Source organism: Condylostylus longicornis, unplaced genomic scaffold (assembly GCF_029603195.1).
Source record: "Condylostylus longicornis isolate FDR11 unplaced genomic scaffold, ASM2960319v2 ptg000014l, whole genome shotgun sequence".
Taxonomy (NCBI): Eukaryota; Metazoa; Arthropoda; class Insecta; order Diptera; family Dolichopodidae; genus Condylostylus; species Condylostylus longicornis.
In genome coordinates this window covers 2,175,543-2,198,129 of record NW_026577983.1, presented here as the reverse complement: position 1 = coordinate 2,198,129, position 22,587 = coordinate 2,175,543, and the positions used below count along the sequence as shown (strand labels likewise).

Sequence of the window (22,587 nt, the reverse complement as noted above, 5' to 3'; positions counted from 1 at the left end):
TTCCTTCTACGCTCACATGTCCAGGCACCCAACACAGTGTGACTCGGTTGCACCTACCCAATTTCTTGAACTTCTCAAGACAGCCCCGTGCTACCGCAGAGAATACTGAGAAAGAGCTCAGTGCTCTGATAGCGGCCTGACTATCCGACATGATCAATATTTGTTGTCCGCGGTACAGTCTCTCAAGGTTGGACTGCACACATATGTCAATGGCATGCACCTGCGCCTGAAAGACGCCGGGATACGTCCCCATGGGTTCGAAAAATTTAGTTCTCGGCCCAAAAACGCCGCCCCCTTCCTCTCACAGATCTTTGATCCATCTGTGTACTACACGATGGTATGGGACCCGACCGGGTAGTCCGCAAAATTTTCAGTTCCTTCTATCGCTCAGCAATGAGGTGAAGTTTTTCTCGAAACTATATCTTCTAACTATATCATCCCAGAGAAGCGCGAGGGGCGGAGTCTGGCAGTGAGACGTTCCCGATCTCCTCCTCCGAGCACTCCTATCCCATTCTTCTCAAACCTTACAACGGTTGCCTTCGCCACCAAATTGACAACGAGATGCAGTGGGGTTAGTTCAAAAATCACCTCTATTCTTAATAGAAGCAAAATGTTCTCCCATAATACAATTATTTTAAATACACCTATAATACAAAATTATGTCTAAAAATACAACTTGCATAATTGCTTGTTATTTTTATTTAAATTCTTGTTATTTTATTTAAAATGCTGTGTTCTTCAAATAAAAAATCATATAGTGCTTCCATTAAACAAAAGACTTCAATGCCACCGATTGTTTTAAAACTTTAAAAATTTGAATTGTTATAGATTCTAGTAAAGTATTGAAAAATAACTTATTAATAATAAGAGAAACTTGAATTATTACTAAAAATCAATAAATGCTCTTAGACCATCTTGCATATAACGGTTAAATAGTTGTTCGAAACTATAATTTATTTTTCTACTTTTTTTTTTATAAATTATAACAAGTTTTTCAATATATTTTTCGTTTATTAAAATTAAAATTTACATACATAAATGTACTGAAATTAAATAGAATAAGTAGATTGTAATTAATTTTCTCTTCTATATTTCAGTAGCAACAACAATATTAAAAAAAAATACTTCAAAAGAAACATATGCACATATATACATATACATTAATAATGAAATTAAAAATCGCTTGAACTTAAAAATGTAAACTGTTATCTTGAAAAAGAAAAACTTTTAAACATTTAATTCAACTATCATCACGATATTGCATTTCGCGTATACCAATGATGGAATAATGGCAGTAATGATTTATACTTTATAAACTTTTTTTTCTTATATATACCAGTTAACAATTAATTAAAAGAAGAAAAAAAGCAAGCATAAAAATAGATCACATTTTATCACGAAAAAGCATTTAAAAAGTGAATTTTAAAGAATGTATACGAGTAGAAAGCCCTTATTTTAATAATGTACAAAAAATTTTCATTAAAAAATTTTTCATAAAATCCCTTTGTTTTAAGAAATTTAAAATTTCTCTCCATAGCTTATTCGATGCAATTATTTTTTTTTTTTTTTGAATCTGATGATCACTTTTGAAAAACAACAAAAAAAAAAAAATAAGAAATACCAAAATATATGAAAAAAAAAATGAAATGTAAATTAAATTTACTAAATTCTCACATCCGATCCGCATTGTAAATGATTCAGAGCACATGAACTGTGAGCTATATGCTATTATAATTGCCATATGATTTTTAATTTAATTTTAAATTTTTTACTTTCATTTTTGTTTAAAATTCATATTCTTTTGCTTTTTTCTTATTTTTTTAATTAAGAAATTATCACTATAGATTCAGTGTACATACAATTTTGAACAGTAAGCAAGTAAGAAGATGTTATACAATTATTTTTTTGCAATGCAAATTCAACAACAAAAAAAAAAAGCAAATTTTCACAAAAAATAATGCTTTTGATAGCGAAAGTGTGAATAGCTTAAAAAACAGAAATTTGTGTGGTAAATAAATAAAGTCAACTTTTCGGGATTAAAAACGTGTTAATACGAATGGAAATTGATTGAGAAGAAAATTAAAACAGACTTAACAAATATATGTATATATAAATATGTATAAATAATGAATAATATGTAGATTTATTAATTAAACTAATTGTGGTTACGCTATCAAAATATTTTTTGTTTTCTGTGTTTTTCTATAATATTTTGACAATTTAATTTGTAATTTTAATTATAAATTTTCTGTTATATTTTATACGAAAAAAATTCACAAAATTCAAATTAAATAAAAGTGAAATTACAGAAAAAAAATCCTGATTTAATTAAATGAAAGTTTTAAATTAATAATAATATTAACGAAATGAAACGAATTTACACATATTTATTAAGTATGTAATGTTCATGTAAAATAACAGAAAAAACAAATGTGCATGTTTTATGGTTTTTACATGATCGTATTAAAATTCAAATTAATTTTTATTACAAGTTTAATTAAATATTAAGATTACAACTTGTAGATTATGTTTCTTTCTTTAATTCATGCATTTAATTTGAAAGCAACAATAATTATCAAATACAAAATAAAGCATTTAAAATAACTCAATTTCACTAAAATATATTGGAATATTTTTCAATTGTATTCAATTGTACAAAAATGTAATTGTTTTAACAGTTTTTTCTTTTCCTTCAATGATTAATGGTAAGAAATTATGACAAAAAGTTCATTTTTTTTTAACCATATCTCAGTAGCTTATTTATTATGTACAGACACATTGTACATGCATGCTTACAGAATTTTAAATTGAGTTTATTTTAGTTTAAAAACAAAAAAGAAAAAAAAATTTTTGTTTTTGTTTTAAATCGAGTTCATAAGTGCACATGTATACATGAATACACGTAGGTTTTATGAATCAGTAGTATAGTATAATAATAATAAAAACAAAATGAGTTGCGTACACGAAATTATGGCATATGAACAGCAAATCGAATACCAATTGATAACATTTCCGAATATAAATTAGAATATGATCAGTTTTACTGAAATTAATTTAAATATTTATCTTTTTAAGTATATCTGTTATACATTTCAAATGTTATTTTATCTATTATTGACGTTAATTTGTAAGCATTTGTTAAAATAAATAGTTTTATATTCATCGCACTTATGTCGCATTTTATATGTACAATAACGTTACAAAAAAATTTCTCCATATATCATAAACATTTGCATTATTTATTATGTAAAAATCAATAGGTATTTGAGTTCATATTGCATATTTCAAATTATTATGCGTCAAAAATTATGACAACTTAAAATTTTTTTTTTAAATCTTAAACTTAAAATTTTCAATTAGTAATGAAAAAATTTGTTTTATCAGTCTTAAATTATAATAAAAGTACAAAAATTATTTATTGTGGTAACAAAACTGACCTATCAATCAAAGCAAAAGGATGATTTAATACTTATTGATTAAATACTCATAGGTAAGATGTCAAATTCTTACAATTCTTCAATTTAATTCCATTGAAATTTGAAACAATAGAAAGTAGGGTAAAGTTATGTTGCTGTTAGCGAAAGTTGGCGCTCTGTACTCATTAACGTTATTTAATGAGTAATTTAAATTATATTAAGGAATAATAGACTAATAACAGCCAACACAAAATTACGCTTACAACCATGTATTCAGTTTTATTAATGTTAATTATTTACTGTGGTGGTTAACTTTGTTTAACAAAAATTGTAACTCTTTGATACTGCCTGCTATTAAAGTGGTAACATTTCGTTTCTGATATTATTAATATTGATACTATAACTTTAATACTCTCTACTATACCAATGGCTGGTTTATTGAATATGTTCTCTGAGTAGACATTCAAAAGTAAAGATGAAAGAATACAGCCTTGCCTAACACCTCAATTTTTCTTGTTGTTTTCGTTTCAATTTTTGCTTCAGCTGTTTGTTTCCAGTATAATTTTTATATACAGTTTATTTTTTTTGTGGCCAATGTTCAAAATTTGTAAAATGTCTATTAGTTTATCGTTTTGGACTCGATCGAAAGGTTTTTCGTAATCTATGAAACAAATAGAAACATCCTTTTGCACATCTTTACATTTTTCAATCAGAACCAGTTTCACACTTTTTATATATTCTTTATTGGATTATTTTCAGGAATATTTTTAATGCATGACTCATCAAGTTGATTAGTCCATATTAGTTTTCTTTGGTAAAGTAATAATGGTCGATTTTAATCAATCCCTCCAGTGTCATATTTTTGATTGAATAATTTTACTAATATTTGCAAAATTTTCATCATTTATCAATTTAATTATTTCTGCTGGGACTTCACCAGGACCTGTTTTATTGCTTTCTTTGGCTAATTTGATAGTTAGTTCAATTTCTCCTCTCGTGATTGAATAACCTGATAGATGAGGTGTTGTTAACTCAATCAAAATCGATCGACTACTATCTGGAAAAATATTTTTTCTTCCCAGACTTGTTTTTTTTTCATTTACATATATTGAATACAATCTTGACTTTTTTTTACTGAATTAGATGAACCTAATTTTGTTTTGGAAGTTCTATTTCACTGTTTGTATTTTACCGAATATACATATATATTTATATATCTCCGTCTTTCATTTATTAGTTCTATTATTTCATCAGTCATCTAATTATTATTTGAAATGTGTTGTTGGTTATTGAATTCGGCTTTAGCAACTTGATTTAAAACTATTTTCGTTTTCGCCCATCGTTTCTGTCGTTTGTTTCTAAATTGATTTTACTCAGCTTTTGACTTGTTTCAGCAGTAATTATGCTTTTTGTTGAAATATCTTTCAATTTAGCTACATTCAGTTTTATTCTCTGTGGTGCTCTTTGACCGACTGTAAGCTTGGTTTTAATATTGGCTTCTATCCTCACTGCAACAACTTTATAAGTACTGACCTTCGAAACAAATTAATCGAATCTTTTACTAACTAGTATGAACTAGATTCCTGATAATGTATAGATCGGGATCTTGTAGCAATTTTCATGTACATAACCTTCTTAACTAAATCAGGTGTTGGTAATCTTCATTTTGTTTTCTTGGGATTCTCGACTAAAACATTCTAATAAATTTAGAAATAAAAATTCACGATTCAAGCGTAAACGTAATGTAATGTCATAACTCATGAAATATCAAATCTTGTTTTTGAGCTTGTGAATTTCGTATAAAAAGAGTCTGCATGGATCTATATTTAAATAAAATTCTATTTAATATTTGTTAAATATTAATACTACATTAAAACATGATTCTTAATTGGATCAGTAAAACTACAATCTTGATGAACTACAATCTTGAATTATGTAAAGTTTTGCCCCTAGTGGAATTTTTATAAGCAAGCTCAATTATAAAGTTGACACTAGTATTATAATTCCTCTGATTAATTTCTTCTGCCAAATAAGTCGTAATATTTTATAAAATGAGACAAGAATTAATATTTGCTTTTTAAATAAGTTTTAAAGTTTTTAATTCTTTTCTTTTAATTTATAATGATTTGGAATATGAAACAGCGTTTTAAAAGAAAAAGGGGATCGCTGTACATAAGAAGGATTGTCAGATTTTGTTCAATCATTTATCAAGTTACAAGTTATTAATTTTAGTAAGCTATAAACAAAAGAATATTAAACTACTAATGTAATTATTGAAGATTTCAATTATGGATGTATTTTGGCTGTTTGTTCATAATTTGGGACGGAAACCAATAAAACCGATACATAGTAAATGTGATTATTTTTTGATACAGTATTTTTATTAAATAATTTGTCATAATTTAAATTTGCTTGTTATCCAAATACATACTTACATACACACGTTTTTATTTATATTTCTTTAAAATTAGTGTCTTCTTCTTTTTTTTCGCTTTTTTTTTTGGGTGACGAGAATCAACAAAAAAGGAAACCAAAGTGTAAACTTAATTAAAAATTCAAAATCAATGACCTAAAAACGATTAAAAATAAATGTGAAAAGACTGTAAAAATTCTTAAATTTTTCGATATAGAAGAACCAGTTAGGGATCGGCTCGACTCATTTATTTTCTTTAAAAATTTCGCATATAAAATAAAGAGAAAAAAACAAGAAAAATTGTTATTTTGTGTTTTTTTTTCTTACTCTTTTAATTCCTATAAATCAATAAAAATTGTTAATGTCTTATTATAGATAGGAATTACATATATTCCATATATGAGTAATAAAATTGTCATCCCAATTAGTTCTTAAAATTTGTTAAGAAATCTGAAATAATTTGCTTTTTACTTTACTGGCACTTTATATAAAATGTTACACTCGTTTTGTCTTTTAAAGAAATTTTGGTTTTGGTTTCTACAAAAGTCGAATTGCTAAAGTCGGAAAATACAATATTTTTTTTTCCATTATTTTTATTGTTTTTCGTTATTCTCATATTTTTAAAAATGGCAAAAAAAAAATAAATATTTATTTTAAAATAAGTATGTTGAACTCTAATAAAACTTTTAACTTTTAAATGCATTCTTTGAAATTTTATTTTTTAAATTTTTAAAAAACCAATAATACAATAAAAGTGCAATAAACTTCACCTTAATATATGGAGGCCGTATTTTAAATGTTCAAGCAAACAAGATTCTTTAACAAAAAAGATTTTAAAATTCAAATATGCACAGATTAATTGAAAAATTTAAAAAGTGATTCGATTTTTCGAAAATATATGAGAAATTTAATTAAGAAAGTATAAGAGGAATATTGGTAATAAAAGTTGAATAAGGACAAAATTAATTCTAAGGATATTTTACTTATGACCTTAGATTTTGGGTTTAGACCAACATTTGCTTAAATAACATAAATCTTTTATGTGTAACAAAATTATGGCTACAAAATAAAAACTTCATATGAAAAAATCTGAGCTTCTTACGAAAAACCTACTTAAACAAAAAAAAAAAATTTTTGTATTTGACAGAATGTGAAATTGTTTGAAAATTAAGACATTCCAAAAAATTATTTCATTTATATAAAAATTTACCTTTTTCCCCAAATTCAACTCTATATTGTAGCTAATGAGTATTTAACATAATTTTATTGTCACTTTTAAAATATAAATGAACCATTTTTGTTAAATTTAACAATAATTATTAAAGGACTACATTAAATGATTCGAATAATTTAAAGAATTTCAAAATTATTTTTTATTTTACTCTATTTGTGGAAATCTTATTTGAAATAATATTAGAGTAGCACAATTGCAGTGGAAAGATAATGAAAATACGACAGGGGAAATCACAATTCCTTTTAAAAGCGTGAATTTTGGGAATTTAGCTGTTCAAATCAAAACCTTCGAAGCATCTGCAGTAATGTGTATATGTATACAAAAACTAATTTACTTATTTTAGTTTTTATGTGTATGCAAATGAGGCTCATAGTTAATGTTCATTGTTAAAAACATAAAATTGTAATAAGAAAATAAAAAAAAAATGCCATTTAATCTACTCTATTTAATAACTCTTTTGTAAAATTATCGGGTGTCTACAATAACATTATTGCAAAAATTACTAAAAAAATTTTACTTGGTTTTAAATTATCTACATATACGTAAAATATATGCAAATTTAATATTATAGTTATTATATACAAATTGGTTGCTATTATATTTTTTATTTTGCCTGTTCTACTATATTTTCCACACTGTATGCATATAAAGTAGTCAATAATTTTTTACTATCAACATATAATTACGTTCTGAATGATAGTTATCAAATCTAATTATTAACATTATAAAATATTTACAAGTTTACTTGAAATATATGCTCATATAAAAAAGAAAAAAAAAATTACTAAATTTAAATCTTCATAATTTTATCAGATGACTGAATTGCGATTTCTTTCTAATTTTTGTAATCCATAAATATATTATTAACTTTCTTTTGAGATTTAGTGGCTTAGTTTAAAAACAAAAAAATTACACCAAAACATGATAAACCAATGTAAATGTATGTGTGGATTATGAATTTTCTAATTTTTATTACAAGTATTTATTAAATATCTAATGTATAAAATTATTTTTATTTCGTCTAAAATGAACTGAAACAGAAGTACCTAGACGTACTAGAAAATGTTATCAAAGCATAAATATAAAAACATTATGAAAATGTCACGAGATTTTTATTTTCAGTTAATTTAGCACATATTACGTGTGATTGTATGACATGTACAACATATGATGGTTTTTCTACTCTTCTGTATATCATGTATTAGGTAATTTATACAAAGGTACATGTACATGTACATATATGCTACTTAAACAGAGAGTTTATACAATATGCTTAATTTTAGAAATATGTAGAACTAAATTTGGGACAACTATATCGAAATATCGATAAAATATCGATCGATTTTAAGAATATCTGCTTAATATATAAAATTCTGATATATCGATGCTTTATTTGTCAAAATTTCCAATATCAATTTCTCACCACTTATATTGCTCAATTTCGAACCACACTCAAACTTTTTCTAACTTATCTCTAAGAACCATGTACGTATATTTGTTCGTAATAACACAATTTTTCAAATTACTAATCATTTTTCCTTCTATGCACAAATTTTTATAAAGAAAATAGAATGAATAAAAAATTATTTGCTAAAATTAAAAATGGCTATGTATAAAAAAAATTATCAATCAAATTTTCAATTTCTTTTATACACAAATTAGCTATTTTATTGAAAACTTTTGTTTTTAAAACTATTAAATTCCTCATGATGACAAAAGTTTAATAATTTGATGTTCTATGATTTCGCATTTCGTTGTACCGTATTAAAGAATATAATTCACAACGTCCATTGGCTATGGAAAGTGTATATATAATTTAAGAGGTGTAATTATAAAAAATATCGATAAATCGATAATTTTTTGGTACAAGTAATATGTCGAGTAAATATGATATTTACAAATTCAATATATCGTACGAGTATCGATATTTTTTTTGCGGAAAGTCTGAAAATGCTTTTGACCATTGTATACAGTTTTAAAATGTTTGGAGATTCTTGCCAATGCTCTGTTAACATATAGTTTCTTTAATCCAGGTACGTGATCATTAGTAAAAATATTAGTAAGCAGTTCCAATGACGAAAACAAAATAATATCTGAGCTTTTATTTAATTGTATCTCTTTTTCCTAATTATGAAAGAGAGAAGAAATAAAAGAGAATAGAGGAGAAAATTTCTAAAATTGTATTGTGTTTGTGTCATATTTGTACTTGTACTCAAATTTGACATTAAATTTTACTATTCCCATTTTTATTTTCGTTTCACTTTAATAGTCATATGGTTACATCATTGTCATAGAAAAACTCATAAAAGATAAAAAGTGAAAGATATTTGTTTATGTACATTATAATATACATATACATACATAACGGTAGTAATTTAAATATTTTGTTTTTTATAAAATATTTAATTTCCATTTCGATATTCGCATTTTTTCCAGTTTATTTTTTGCAGATTTTATTACCAAAAATTTTATAGATAACATTCTGTTCTTAATAATAATTGCATATACATGTCTATGTAGATACTACTTTGGTATTTATACATTTTTTATGTATGCAAAAATATAGACATAAACGTTATCCATAACATCCAGAAACTTTAAAAATTTCTATATAAATTGTACATTTTTATGGATAATTTAAAATTTTAAAATTTAACATTTGCTTTAAATTGATAGTAGTAAAATAAAGATTACATGCTACAGAAAACCCATTGCCCATATGTATATACATACATATGTATATGCGCATATTCGCATAAAATTAACATTATTATCTCTCATCATTTTTACTTTCTACAATAATTAGGAAGTGAATTGCGCTCCGAATTTTATCGCAACTTATTCATTTAAAAAAATAGTATACATAGATTTATTCATATAATTCAAATGTAATTATTAATCACACACATGCTAGAGAAATGGTGAATAGTAAAGAATATTCAGTATAAATTATAAAAATCTAGAGCAATTACGAATGGAGTATGAAACTTTGAGAAAATATCGAAAGAGAATACAAATATTAAACAAAAAATTTTTCAAATTTGCTTTGAAAATTACTCGCCGATTCGTTGAACAAATTAAATAACCCTTTAATAATTCTATATAAACAAAAGTGTGAGTAAAACCGAATAAACTTAAGATTACGTTCTTGAGTCTTTGGAAAACGGCTTGTTGTGTTATAGCGAAACAATGCCTAACTTCAGATTAATTTTTGTTTTAACTATTACTTAGAGTCTTTCTAAGCCCTAGATGTTGTTTTAAAATTAAATATGCAAAGAATTAGATTTTTTAATTTTTCGTTCTTTTTATTGAAAATATAGCTCATTACAATTCCAAACGGAAAATTACATTATTTAAATGTCCACTATGAACACGTGCACATGCAATACACTTTCGGAACGAGATTATTGCACATGGAGTGGAATAATCTCGTTCCGAACTTTGTATTTCTGCCCTCAAATTTTTGTTGGCTTATTTTGTTGACTTTACTTTTCAAAAAAACCCCCACAAAAAGTAGTCAAATAAAGTTATAACAAGTTAAGATTCAGATTTCAGATTTATTCTTTCAAATTCAGATTTAATTATTCACTAATGATGCTATTATCAGACCTTATTAATGAATGGTTAATAAGACGATTATCTCATATATGTGCAATAAAATATAAAGACATTACAAATGCATTATTAGTCACATGGCGCATAAAATTCACATTTTTTAATTTAATAATATTATTAATTCTTAACAATTTTATTCAATTAACAATATTTATTTTTCTTCAAATACAGATTTATGTGGTTTATGATAAAGGTGACATTTGGTGAACATAATCGTTGTAACGATACTGTACGGCCAGAAACACGTTTCGTATTAAGAGCAATTTCACAAAAATTCAGCTTTACGAACTTTGATAATGATATTGCGTTATTAAGATTAAATGATCGTGTTCCAATTACTGATTTTATCCGGCCGATCTGTTTACCTGCAAAAACAAGTAACTGTTTATTATTTATATTTTTTTTTATATTTTTTAACTACATAATACTTTTTCAATTATCATTTTTAAGATTATTTTTGAACATAGAAATGAAAATTAAAAATATTATTATGAAACAAAAAAAAAATTCTTTCATTTTCTTACCAGAAAATCGTTATGTTGGTACAAAAGGTGTTGTAACCGGTTGGGGAACACTTAAAGAAGACGGCAAACCGTCATGTATTCTACAAGAAGTTGAAGTTCCAGTTTTAGCAAATGATATTTGTGCAAAAGAAACAAATTACACACAAAAAATGATTACAGATAATATGATGTGTGCAGGTTATCCTGGTGTTGGTCAAAGAGATTCTTGTCAGGTAGCATTAAATTTTATTTTAAAGAGTATTTTTTTTTTCATTTTACAGCTATTTAATTTTCAAAATTATTTTTAATATCTTTTTTTTTAAATTTGGTGCATAATAAAAATAGGGTGATTCCGGTGGACCGATGGTAGCTCAAAGATCTGATAAACGTTATGAACAAATTGGTATTGTTTCTTGGGGCAATGGTTGCGCTCGACCTCATTATCCTGGTGTTTATACAAGAGTAACAAACTATTTAGATTGGATAGAACAAAATTCAAAAGATGGTTGTTTTTGTAATGAATAAATTTAAAGATATATATATACACTAAACATACATATATAAAATATTATTTACCTATCTACCTTTATATATTATTATATATATATATATATCTATAATATATAAATATATTATTTAATTTAATAATAATTAATATTGTATAAGTGATTTTAGTATTAAAATAATAGTAGGCAATATAAGACATTTAATTTAAAAAATAAATTAGTTGTATAAATTTTTTATTATATAATAAACTTACTACTATATAATTATATTATATATACATAAAGTTAAAGAAGAATATAAGTAAATAAACAATAGTATAAAAAAATATAACTTTGATTCATTGAAAAAGAAAAATAAAATGAGATTGAGTCAATTCCTTGAGAGAATTTCTTTGCCTTTCGGAATTCTGAACATCCGAAATTCAAAGACAGGGTAGAGTTGAATCAAATACACGCGGTTTGCCGCATTCCATTGTAATTTTACTTACAATAAAATTTATATTACACATTCAGTTGTAATTTTAATAGTAAAAGAATGAGCAAAATATATTTGCTTGTACGTATCTGATAATGTGTAAATCGTAGACCATAGGGGTAAAGAATTATCAATTAATGCAATGGGATGGAGCAAAGGAATAATTATTAAAATGAACAACAACAAGTTAATACAAAAATTTATGAAATATTTGGACTTACAAATAGCAAATGTCCGAAGAACTTTATGTATGTTTAAGATGCGAATTTTCTACAAAAACAGGCACTATTTTTGTACATTCTAAATATTGAGTTTTTCAAAATAAATTAGTACTTGGATTGTAGTACCTAATTATTGTAAAATACTGCAATTTTAATTCCATACTGCTGTACTTTTGGTTTAAAAAAAATATACTTGTCGATTAACATATTCAATTATATTACTTATAACTATATAATTTTAATCCCTATAGAAAATCGAGGTTATGATGGGAAGCTACAACAAGCTATAGGTGGGTTGTTATGGTCAGGAGGCAAAAACATCTACAATCTTTCAAATCTATATTTCAAAATATACTAAACTAGTTTATGCAAAAACAAAGATGTTATTTAAAAATTAAAATTTTTATCAATTTTACAAATCTTGCAAGAGCAAAAACAAATAAAACAAACATAATCATAAAAAATCTTCATGTACTCAAACTACTTGTATAAATTTTGCAAAATCCACTTGGCAATTTTTCAAGCGTATTATGTATAGCCGTGAATGAATGAGATTAAAGAATATATTCCATAATTTTAATAAAGAAAAAGAAAATTATATTCACCTGTTTGAAGGTTAAAAATGGTTAACAATCGACAAACCTTAAATGGTCTGTCATATAGAATTATTTTCCTTTATATTGAAAATTACGCGACAATTTTACACTTTATTTTTTCCACATTTCATGAACTGGTTCTGGTTTTTTTAATATATGTATGTTTGTATTTATGAACTACCGGGTTGATTATCTCTTAACTTATTTAAGATTTTTATAAATATATATATTTATAGAGAGTGTCTCGTATCTACGTAACACTTTTTAAGTCACAGAGAATGATAGTCAATCCCGAAAAATATTTTGTTTTATTTTTAAAATTTTAAGTATAACTCCGTTCCAATATAAGATATATGGTACATGATAACTATAATACGCGGGAAGATGACACCAGTTGTGCTAAGACTAGAGACTGTAATATTACGTCACATAAAAATTCAAAGCTATGTGATGCCGAAATCTATGAATACCTAATGTATAGATATTCATGACAGAAAGCCACTAGACACAAAATTAGTTATTCTCTGTAGTTAAAAAATCATCTGACACAGGAACGGAGCTACACTAAAAATTTTAAAAATAATAGTTAACATTAATTTTAAGTTTCTGTAACTTTACAATGGTAAATAGCAGCGCAATTAAAAAACACACCCTGTACAATTACACATACGCAAATATGCATTTATTTACTGTTATAAGTTCTAAAAAGGAGAATTACAATGTAGTGCAGTTTTATGGAAATTTTCATTTCGCAAAAGTTCATTCTTCCGTAAAAGACAAAAGTTTTTTTTTTTAAATATTTTAAAAAAGAAAAAACAAATTTTTTCTTAATATTTCGCTTATCTTTTTACGTTCATGTAGACATACATACATTATATTTATATTTTGTAGTGTTCTAATGAAATTGCTTTCAGCTCCTAACATTACCTTTAACATTCAGATACATAAACATTAAAATTTTTTTGTTCCAGAATATTCTTACTTCTTACGTTATAGAAAGGCCAGTTATAATGCCATACTTATGTACTTTAAATGAGTACACAAATACGAGTTAATTTAAGCTATAAATTGGAGACAAATTTATTTTGAACAAAATCATAATGTTGTGTGCTTCCTCAAAATATTTAATTAAAATTTGCACAGCTCTCTTGTTATTTTAATAATAAAATTGTACATACATACATTATATTAATAATGTTTGTTTGTATTTCGTAACCTATCTGTAATTATAATTAATATTAAAGTCAAGAATGGACTGTAAAATAATTAGGCTGTCGAGGTATAGGAAGAGTTACAAAAAAAAGTTTTCTGAGCGACTACAAAAAATTTAAATTTTTTTAATTGCAATTCAATGAATAATAGCTCAGAATTTTTATATGTATGTATGTATATCTCTAGTAATGAACTTAAAGTCACTTATGTATGCATAAGTATACCACGTACCCACAATATTCTTTATACTTATGTAGTGTATGCCTATAAACTTATCATCTCAGTTACTTAAATAATATTGACATTGAAAAACGCTCTATGGCCTTAAATTCCAATATTTTTAAAAGTTCAAATAATAAAATATTTAAAAGGTTGCGTTTCAAATTACAATTACAAACATACATACATATATACATAAATATATCATTAAGTTTTGATTTTTTTGTTTTTTTTTTTTTGTAATTTATTCATTACTGCAATTTCTAACAACTTAAAAGAAGACCCTTAGCTATAATATGCATATTAAATGTAAATTTCGGATGCAAAAGAATTTTTTTTCGAATTGTAAATTAATTCCGTATAGATAAATATATACACATACGTACTTTTATATATAGAGTGCTAAATATTGCAATTAGCAATTCGTGTAATTCTTTTTCAAATAGAAAGTGTGTTAAATAAGTGAAATAAACTAAGTTTCTAGGTTTTGAAAATATTGCATTAGCATTTATGTATGTGATCAGAAATTTTAAATTTATTAAAATAATGTTGACAATTTTTATAGAATATTATGCTTTTCAATGTAAACAATCGTAAAATAGATTTATCATTCCTACATCTTTGACATAAATGTTAATGTATCACATATGCAATTATTTGATTGATATAGATAATTTTACATTATTCGACTCTAGTATATGATTCATGAATTCTTGAATTTTTGGTTTAGCTTAAACTGAAATATTACGGAGGTCAAAACAACTGTGTGTCAATAAAAATTAGCATGTTTGTAAGAAAACCTTATGCAAACATAATACAAGGTTACATAATCTAGAAAAAATAATGAATTCATTCAGCTATAACACTGATATAGTCATTTACTGTACTCTCAGTTAGGATTCCTTTAAGGCATGAGTTCTTATTAATTTTATTTCATTTATAATCTTTGGCAAAATATTAACAATAATACCTATACATAAAAATTTATTTGCAAAATATTTGCATATATTTAGGATGAAAAATTTAACTACATTATCGAACTTATCCAATAAATATGCAATTTTTGATATAGCTAGTAAATTTTGAAAAACAAAGATGTAATTTTCAATTTATAATAATTTTAAAAACGTACGTAAGTTCATGTTTTCTACTTTGAAGATAATTATAACCGTTATCTGACAATAATGTTGTCGAATTTCAAGTTATAAGAAAAAAGGTTTTTGTTTTTAAGCATATGCTTTAGGTACGAGTTTTCTAATAAAGAAAATAAACTAAAGGTCTGAATTTTAAATTTAGGAAACTATTAAACTACACTATTGGTTTTGTTTAATGGTTATTGGCCATTAAAGAAAACATGTAGAGTGATTACAGTAAGGAGAGGCAATATAATAAGAGAGGTTAAGTGGTGGCACCAAATTTCACATATCGAGTTTTCAATGGAAACGCAATTCTCCATAGTTGGGAAGCCTTAATAAATTTCTTATAGCGAGATGTCAGTCTGTTGGTCTATGTGTGCACGCATGTACCTCAAAGTCGACTGCACGATATTGAATAACTTTTGGGACATGTCAGATCCTGGGAACTAAAACTTTTAAAAGGCCGATTTTACATTTTCCATAATTTTTAACAAAAAAAAATTAACAGACTAACTTGAAACTTTGCAAAATTTCTTCGTGAGTATGACAAGCCTTCTATAACTCCTATCCTAAGGAAATCAGGTGAACAACAGAGGTTTTACAATGGCCAAAATTCAGGGTGTTAAAGGCATACATTTTTCGGGAATATCACGGCTTGGAGAGTGAACATTCTATTACAGTTGATTATATTTTTTTTGTCACATCTAAGGAAATAAGTGACAAAATTGAGTTCTGCTTGCTGTCGGAGCTAACTGACGAACATTTTCGGGAATTCGGATGTCATGAATATGTTACGGATTTTGGAGTGAACCTCTCCTAAGTAATGGAGAAAGTAAATGTATATGGTTGCATAAATTTTTTTTAATTAACTTATTGGTGTAATAAACATAAATTAATATTTAATTTGAATAAAACCAATAAATAATAAGTAAACTAGTTCTATTAATAATTATCAATAAAATTAAATCAAAGGTTTTTTTAAATATTCATAGTGAAAGCAAATTAATTAAAATTTGACTTAATTCTATAAATATATGATGTAATAGAATTAATTATAAAATTTTTTATTTAATATAATAAATATTACGTACATTGTATGTCGATCCTTTCAAGAAAAAAATCCCCGAACCAATTATTTTTATGATTTGTAGACGTATGATTACGTAAAAGAATTATTTCATTGGCATAGGGAGGTAATTCATTGGATTTTTATGAAAAAGATCAAATGTTTGCAGGGAGAATGTATTCGGATGTCTCGGAGTAATTTTGGAAAGTTAAAAAAATGCAAACCCTCACTTTTATTTTTCTTTAGTATAGTTGTTTTGTGTTCGAGCAGCTATTACTTTAAAACGATAAGTCTGACAATAATCATCGGCATACTGTTATGTAGGTTTAACAATTGACAAAAAAGTTTTCGAACACAGCTTTGTCCCACCCTCAACAGCTATGTGTTTGTCTATCTTTTCGTATTGTCAAGAATCTGTCAGTCAGTCTTTTTATGCACTTCTGTATCTTAACTTTGACACTCCTGTATCTTTGACTTTGTTGAACTTATTTTGATAAAAATTTTTATCTGAATTTCTTTTGGCCAATTATGACCTATTGATCATAATTTTGAGTACTGCGTATTAAGAGCGGGTGAATTTTACATTTTTCTGTCTAACAATATGACGAATCAGCAAGCTTTTCGGAAGAAATCAGATTCTTAACCTGTAATAAAACCAAACCATGTAATAAAAACCAAATTTGCGTTTTTAGAGATACATTTTAATAGAACGTTAGTAGTTTTCGTAAAATTGAACGACCATGTTTTAAAACAATATATAAAAAGCATAAATTGCAGCCGGTTGTGTGCTGAACACATCTGCTTGCTTTTTAATTTAATTTATTTTTAATAAACCATCAAATTCAATCAAAAATTATTGGCGCCATAATATCGAAATTTTTCCACTTTCTAAACGTTAATCAAACACAATCTACAAATAAAAGTATTTTAAAACAATATTTAGAGAACATTAAAAAAATTTATATAACATAATGACAAAGGACAACAAAGTTATAAAACTATAATTATGATTATGAAACCAATATATTCGACTATTAAAACACTATAGCAAGCATGCTATTAAAATAAAATTGGGAGATATAAATTTTATGTTTTATTGAAATTATTGTGCTAAAAACAATTCATAAAACACATAAAAAAATTAATACAAAGCTTTAAAATATATAGGACTTGTTTTTTAATTGCTTCCACAATTGATCTGCTTCCGACATTAAAGAACAATAACATATTGTGTCGTCAAGATGTCTTAAAAAAAAAAAAGTTAAAATATTTTAGAATTTTTTTTAGATTTTGTTTAATTTTTTCTTTTTTCAAATTCTATGCCATGCAAATTTTGTTTTTTCATTTATAACAACAAAAAATTTTATTCAATGAAAAATTATTCATTTCGTTTACTTTCAAAGGGTTGGTTCGTCCTTTTTAATGACCGGGCCATCAATATTTGTAAATTTTTCAAGTTGTTTTGGTGTATTAATTTACTAGTGACCCTATACTGAAATATACGTTTAAATTGATCTTCAGGCATTCAAACTTCCTATGCAAAATGCAAAAGTTATTCCTCAAATCAAAATATTCATGTTTAAATACGATTTATTGATGAAATATAAACTCTTTTAGAGAAAAATCGGAATTTGGCACTTTACTGACAACTATACCTATTTTAGTATTAGCAACGAGTACTTTTTTTTTTCGAATAAACATTATTCTTTCTTAACAAATTAATATATGATCTGAATATATTAAAAATTTTATTGGAACCAGTTTTATTCAGAATTAAAAATATAACGCCTGAAAATCATCAAATTAATAATTTTCTTAAAAACAGTTTGAAATTTGAAAAAAAAAAAGTCATACAAGCAATATAAAAAAAAAATAAACTTAAATTTCGTAATGATCATAATAACGGGTAAAATAATTAATTTGAAGTTGAACAAATCATAATCAAGTTTTGTAATATAAAAATTTGCTAATTATTCATTGATTCTGAATAATTTAGATTTATTATATTTAGAATTTTATTGTATAGGAGAAAAAATTAAGGAAACAAAATGTTCTGGCATAATCTTTCGGAGTAAGAATACTGCAATTACTTGGTGTTTTAAATAACAGGCAAATTAAAATTTTAGCTGAGTGTAAAAGTAAGGTTAAGTATAAGATTACAAAACATTTTATTATTGGTATAACAGGAAAACTGTTAGAAATACTTTTAACTTTCAACTTATACACAATCCTTATTTCATTTCCTCAATACATAATATAACTGACCAGAAACTGTGTATACAATTGACATGAGTGTTAACAAATTAAAACGTAATCAATTAACATTTAACTATGAAACTGGTTTTAACATAATCCATAAGTGTTACGTAGAATCTTGAGAATGATACAGTAATACTTCGATTAACGCAATTTTTGCTATATATAACGTGATTTTAGTTTAATACATGTCCATATTTTTGTTATTATACCCGCACGAACCTCTGTTCGAAGGGTATACTAAATTTGACTTACCGTTTGTAACGCTAAGAAAAAATTGTCTGAGATATAGAATCAAGTGTATGTTTTTGATCAGCGTCAAATTCTAAGTCGATTTAGCTTTGTTTGTCCGTCCGTCTCAACAATAACTCAAAAACTAATTAAGCTAAGTTCACCAAATTTTCACAAATGATTTATTATAGTGAATGGCAGAACCTTATTTAAATTGGATATGATCGCGGTACTGGTTCGGATAGCTGCCATACACCTTCAAAATTTATTTGACTATATTTTAGAAACTATAAAAGCTGTAATATTGAAAATTCACAGGAGCGAGTACATTAGTAGGGCCAATGTGTTTGATAAAAATCGTTGAAATTGCTTATCTTTTTCTGGTAGCTGCCATACAACTTCAATAGTAGTTTGAAGTTGTATGTCTGCCATATCTTAGAAAATATTGAAAATACAGTGCTGAAATTTTGCACAAATTAATATGGTAATACGACATCGTAAATTTATAGTCTATCCAATAATCGGCTATGACATATTTATTCGCACATAGAATAACAAATTCGTATGGGTATCACAGATACTATTTTATAATATTACTATTTTGTAGTTCAGAAATTAAATATACAAATAACATTCTAAGTAGAGTGCAAAGATGGCGATAACAATTACACAAAAGATTTCAAAAATTTAACACTCATTTTAAATTTTACGAACACTTACTTTCGAATTAATGTGCTTAGAAAAAATAAATTTGGTTTTTCGAAGATATTAACAGTCTTAATCTTATACGCGATACCCATGAAAAAGAATTTTCAAATAGTTTCGCTATAAGCACTTAATTTTCATTTTGATTGCTTCTAGTGAATATCGATGAGATTGCTAAAAAATTTTCCGATTCATTGTTCTACCAACCACAAATAATATATTATATCTAATGGAAAACGGTTTATTATTTCTAAAGATAAATGACAAAAAAATCCTTTAATTATTTCTTCAAAAATCTTTCGTAGTAAACGCCTAATCTGCCCGTAGTTGTAAAAGCCTGACAAATGTCTTAAATTCATCAATCCGTTATATGGCCAACGTTAACTCAGTATTAATTTTTATTAAAATCACTTCAACCGAAATTGAGATACGCAAACGCACAGACATAAAAATATTTGATTTACGCTCCCGTATAGTATGGAGAAATGTAAAAGCCCCAGAATTCAATGTCTGTGTCGATAAATATCAATATTCTTGAATTGGAGCCAGCACCCAACTTTTCTTATTGTTTTAAATGCGGTTGATAAAAGCGGTCTTTGATGAGCCAAAATAATCTGAAGGACTGGGTGATATACAATAAACACATTATTTCACATTATTTTCTAAATATAATATATGAACTTCAATTTTAAATTATAAGAAATGTTTTAAAAATTTTGCGAAGCGCGAATTCATTGGAGCAGAATCACATACAGGGACCATTTTGCATAATGTTTTAACTGAAATAAGCTTAATTTTAGCTTTCTTAAGAATAAATGAATTTTAAATTTGCAATCCAAAGCCCTTAACAAATTTCCGTATTTTGATCAGATCCTTCAATATTCGGTTTTAAATTATAAAAATATGTATAAGTTTGGTGCAATATGTGCTTCAGGACAATTTTTTCATTAATTTAATCATATTTGATTACAATATAAAAATATGCAATAAATAAAGTTTACCAGAATGATCCAAATTTGAATTAATTTAGTTGTCAAACCATTTCAGTTATTGCTGTATTGTTTTTTTTTTTATTTGTCAAATCTATTTTAAGAATTCATACGTGTGATGTTTTGTTTGAATTTTCATTGTTTTTTTACGCATACTGTCGATATTGTTATATTATAAAATTCATTTGAAATACAGGAAGCAATGATAATAACTGGCACTGCAACAAAAAGGCTTATGTGAAGAATTTTTCATCCATACATTCGGCTGATAAACTTGATTCAATAAAATACATATGTATATTGTTTATTCTAAATTTTAAAACTTGTTTTTGCTGAAACTGCGAGAAAACTTGAAAATGTTTTCTCTCAACTTGAAATGATTTTTAATTATTAAAAGGAAATAAAGTGATAAACCTAAATAGTATACCAATTTTAAAAACAATAAGAAACCTTCATGGAACTTAATTAGTAAAACTAAGAATTTGTCAAAAAGCAAAATATTAATAAATAAAATTGAAAATTTCCAGAATGTTATAATCAACAGTGAACTACATAAATATTTTTTTTCATTTTCAAATTCAAGATTGTCATACTTTTGTTGCTTATACACACAAGCGAATTTTATTGTTATTTTTCCTATTATGGGCAAAGAGTACTTAAAACTGACAAAAATTGCATTTTTCCTTATAATAGTTTATTATAAAACAAAACAAAAACAAAAAAAGCAAAATATGCGAATTGTCATGATGATATAGCCTAGAGAGCAAAATTAAGTTATTAAGTACTCAAAATTTTGCGTTCTATTCCACTACTTACTTTGACCTCGAGTTGATTTAGGATATTTTGCTGATTCTTTTTTGACGTAAGCTCAGAAATTTTCTATTAGATTTACGTTAGAACTTTTTGACAATCACTTCATAGTTGAAAAAGACTAGGTTTGCAACAATGATTCGACGAGTTTCCTAGAGTGTTTTGGGTTATTATCATGCTAAAAAATGACTTCTGTTGGGTTTCTCAACATCGCATCTATTGCCACCAGTCATTCTTTCTGTATTTTTGCTAAATAGCATTCTTTACGAATGATTCCTTCCATGAAGTGGAGAAAATACTCAAACCAAAAGTGATTTAACGTATCTACATTTTGACAATTTTTTCTAATGTTGTAAATAATAGTTTTAAAAACGCACAAGCATGTTTATTATTCAGTGTATTGAGTTGATATGAAATATTTTGAAAAGAGGCGCCAAAATGAAAATTCGTATCTGTTCTCAAAAAGTCTGTGAAATAGTCTGTGTGATCCAAATTACAAGTAAAACGCACATTTTATAAACTTTTATGATCCAGATCATCAATTTTTATTTTGCTGATAGTTTTTTAATATTGGACAGTATCTTATTAATATTGGACCGTTGTTTTTATACTTTTTGAAATTTTAAGCATAATTCCGCGTTTGTGAAGACAGGCTCATTATTAAATATAACTTGGAAACCACAGAGTAAGGGCTTTCTCATGAATATCTACATTAGTAGCAATTCTGATGTCGGAATCAGATGACTTTAAAGTTCGAAAAACTTGATATTTTTACTTTTCACTTTTAAAGAACGTTAATTTTCTAGATCTAGTAACATTGGAGCTCTCTCCAATTTTAGCACATTTGGCCACCTTGACAATTGGGCTTCAATTTGGTATATGAATCATCATGCAACCTGCGATCTGTATATCTACTCCTCTACTACCATAAATAGTAACTGTAAAACTATATAAAGGTTATCCCTGTGACAAAGTTTATCTAAT

The 22,587-nt window shown here is 25.8% G+C and overlaps 1 protein-coding gene across 1 annotated transcript in view; it reads left to right on the top strand.

Annotated features, from left to right (window-relative positions):
* The window catches only part of LOC129605766 (transmembrane protease serine 9-like), a 46,387-nt gene extending 34,586 nt beyond the window's left edge, over positions 1–11,801 (top strand). Inside the window, exons 13-15 of the mRNA XM_055515694.1 lie at positions 10,850–11,055; positions 11,206–11,414; positions 11,527–11,801. Coding sequence (XP_055371669.1) covers positions 10,850–11,055; positions 11,206–11,414; positions 11,527–11,706 — 595 coding nt within the window. The 3' untranslated portion in view covers positions 11,707–11,801. The remainder of the gene's footprint in view (positions 1–10,849; positions 11,056–11,205; positions 11,415–11,526) is intronic.
* Positions 11,802–22,587: the final 10,786 nt, after the last annotated feature.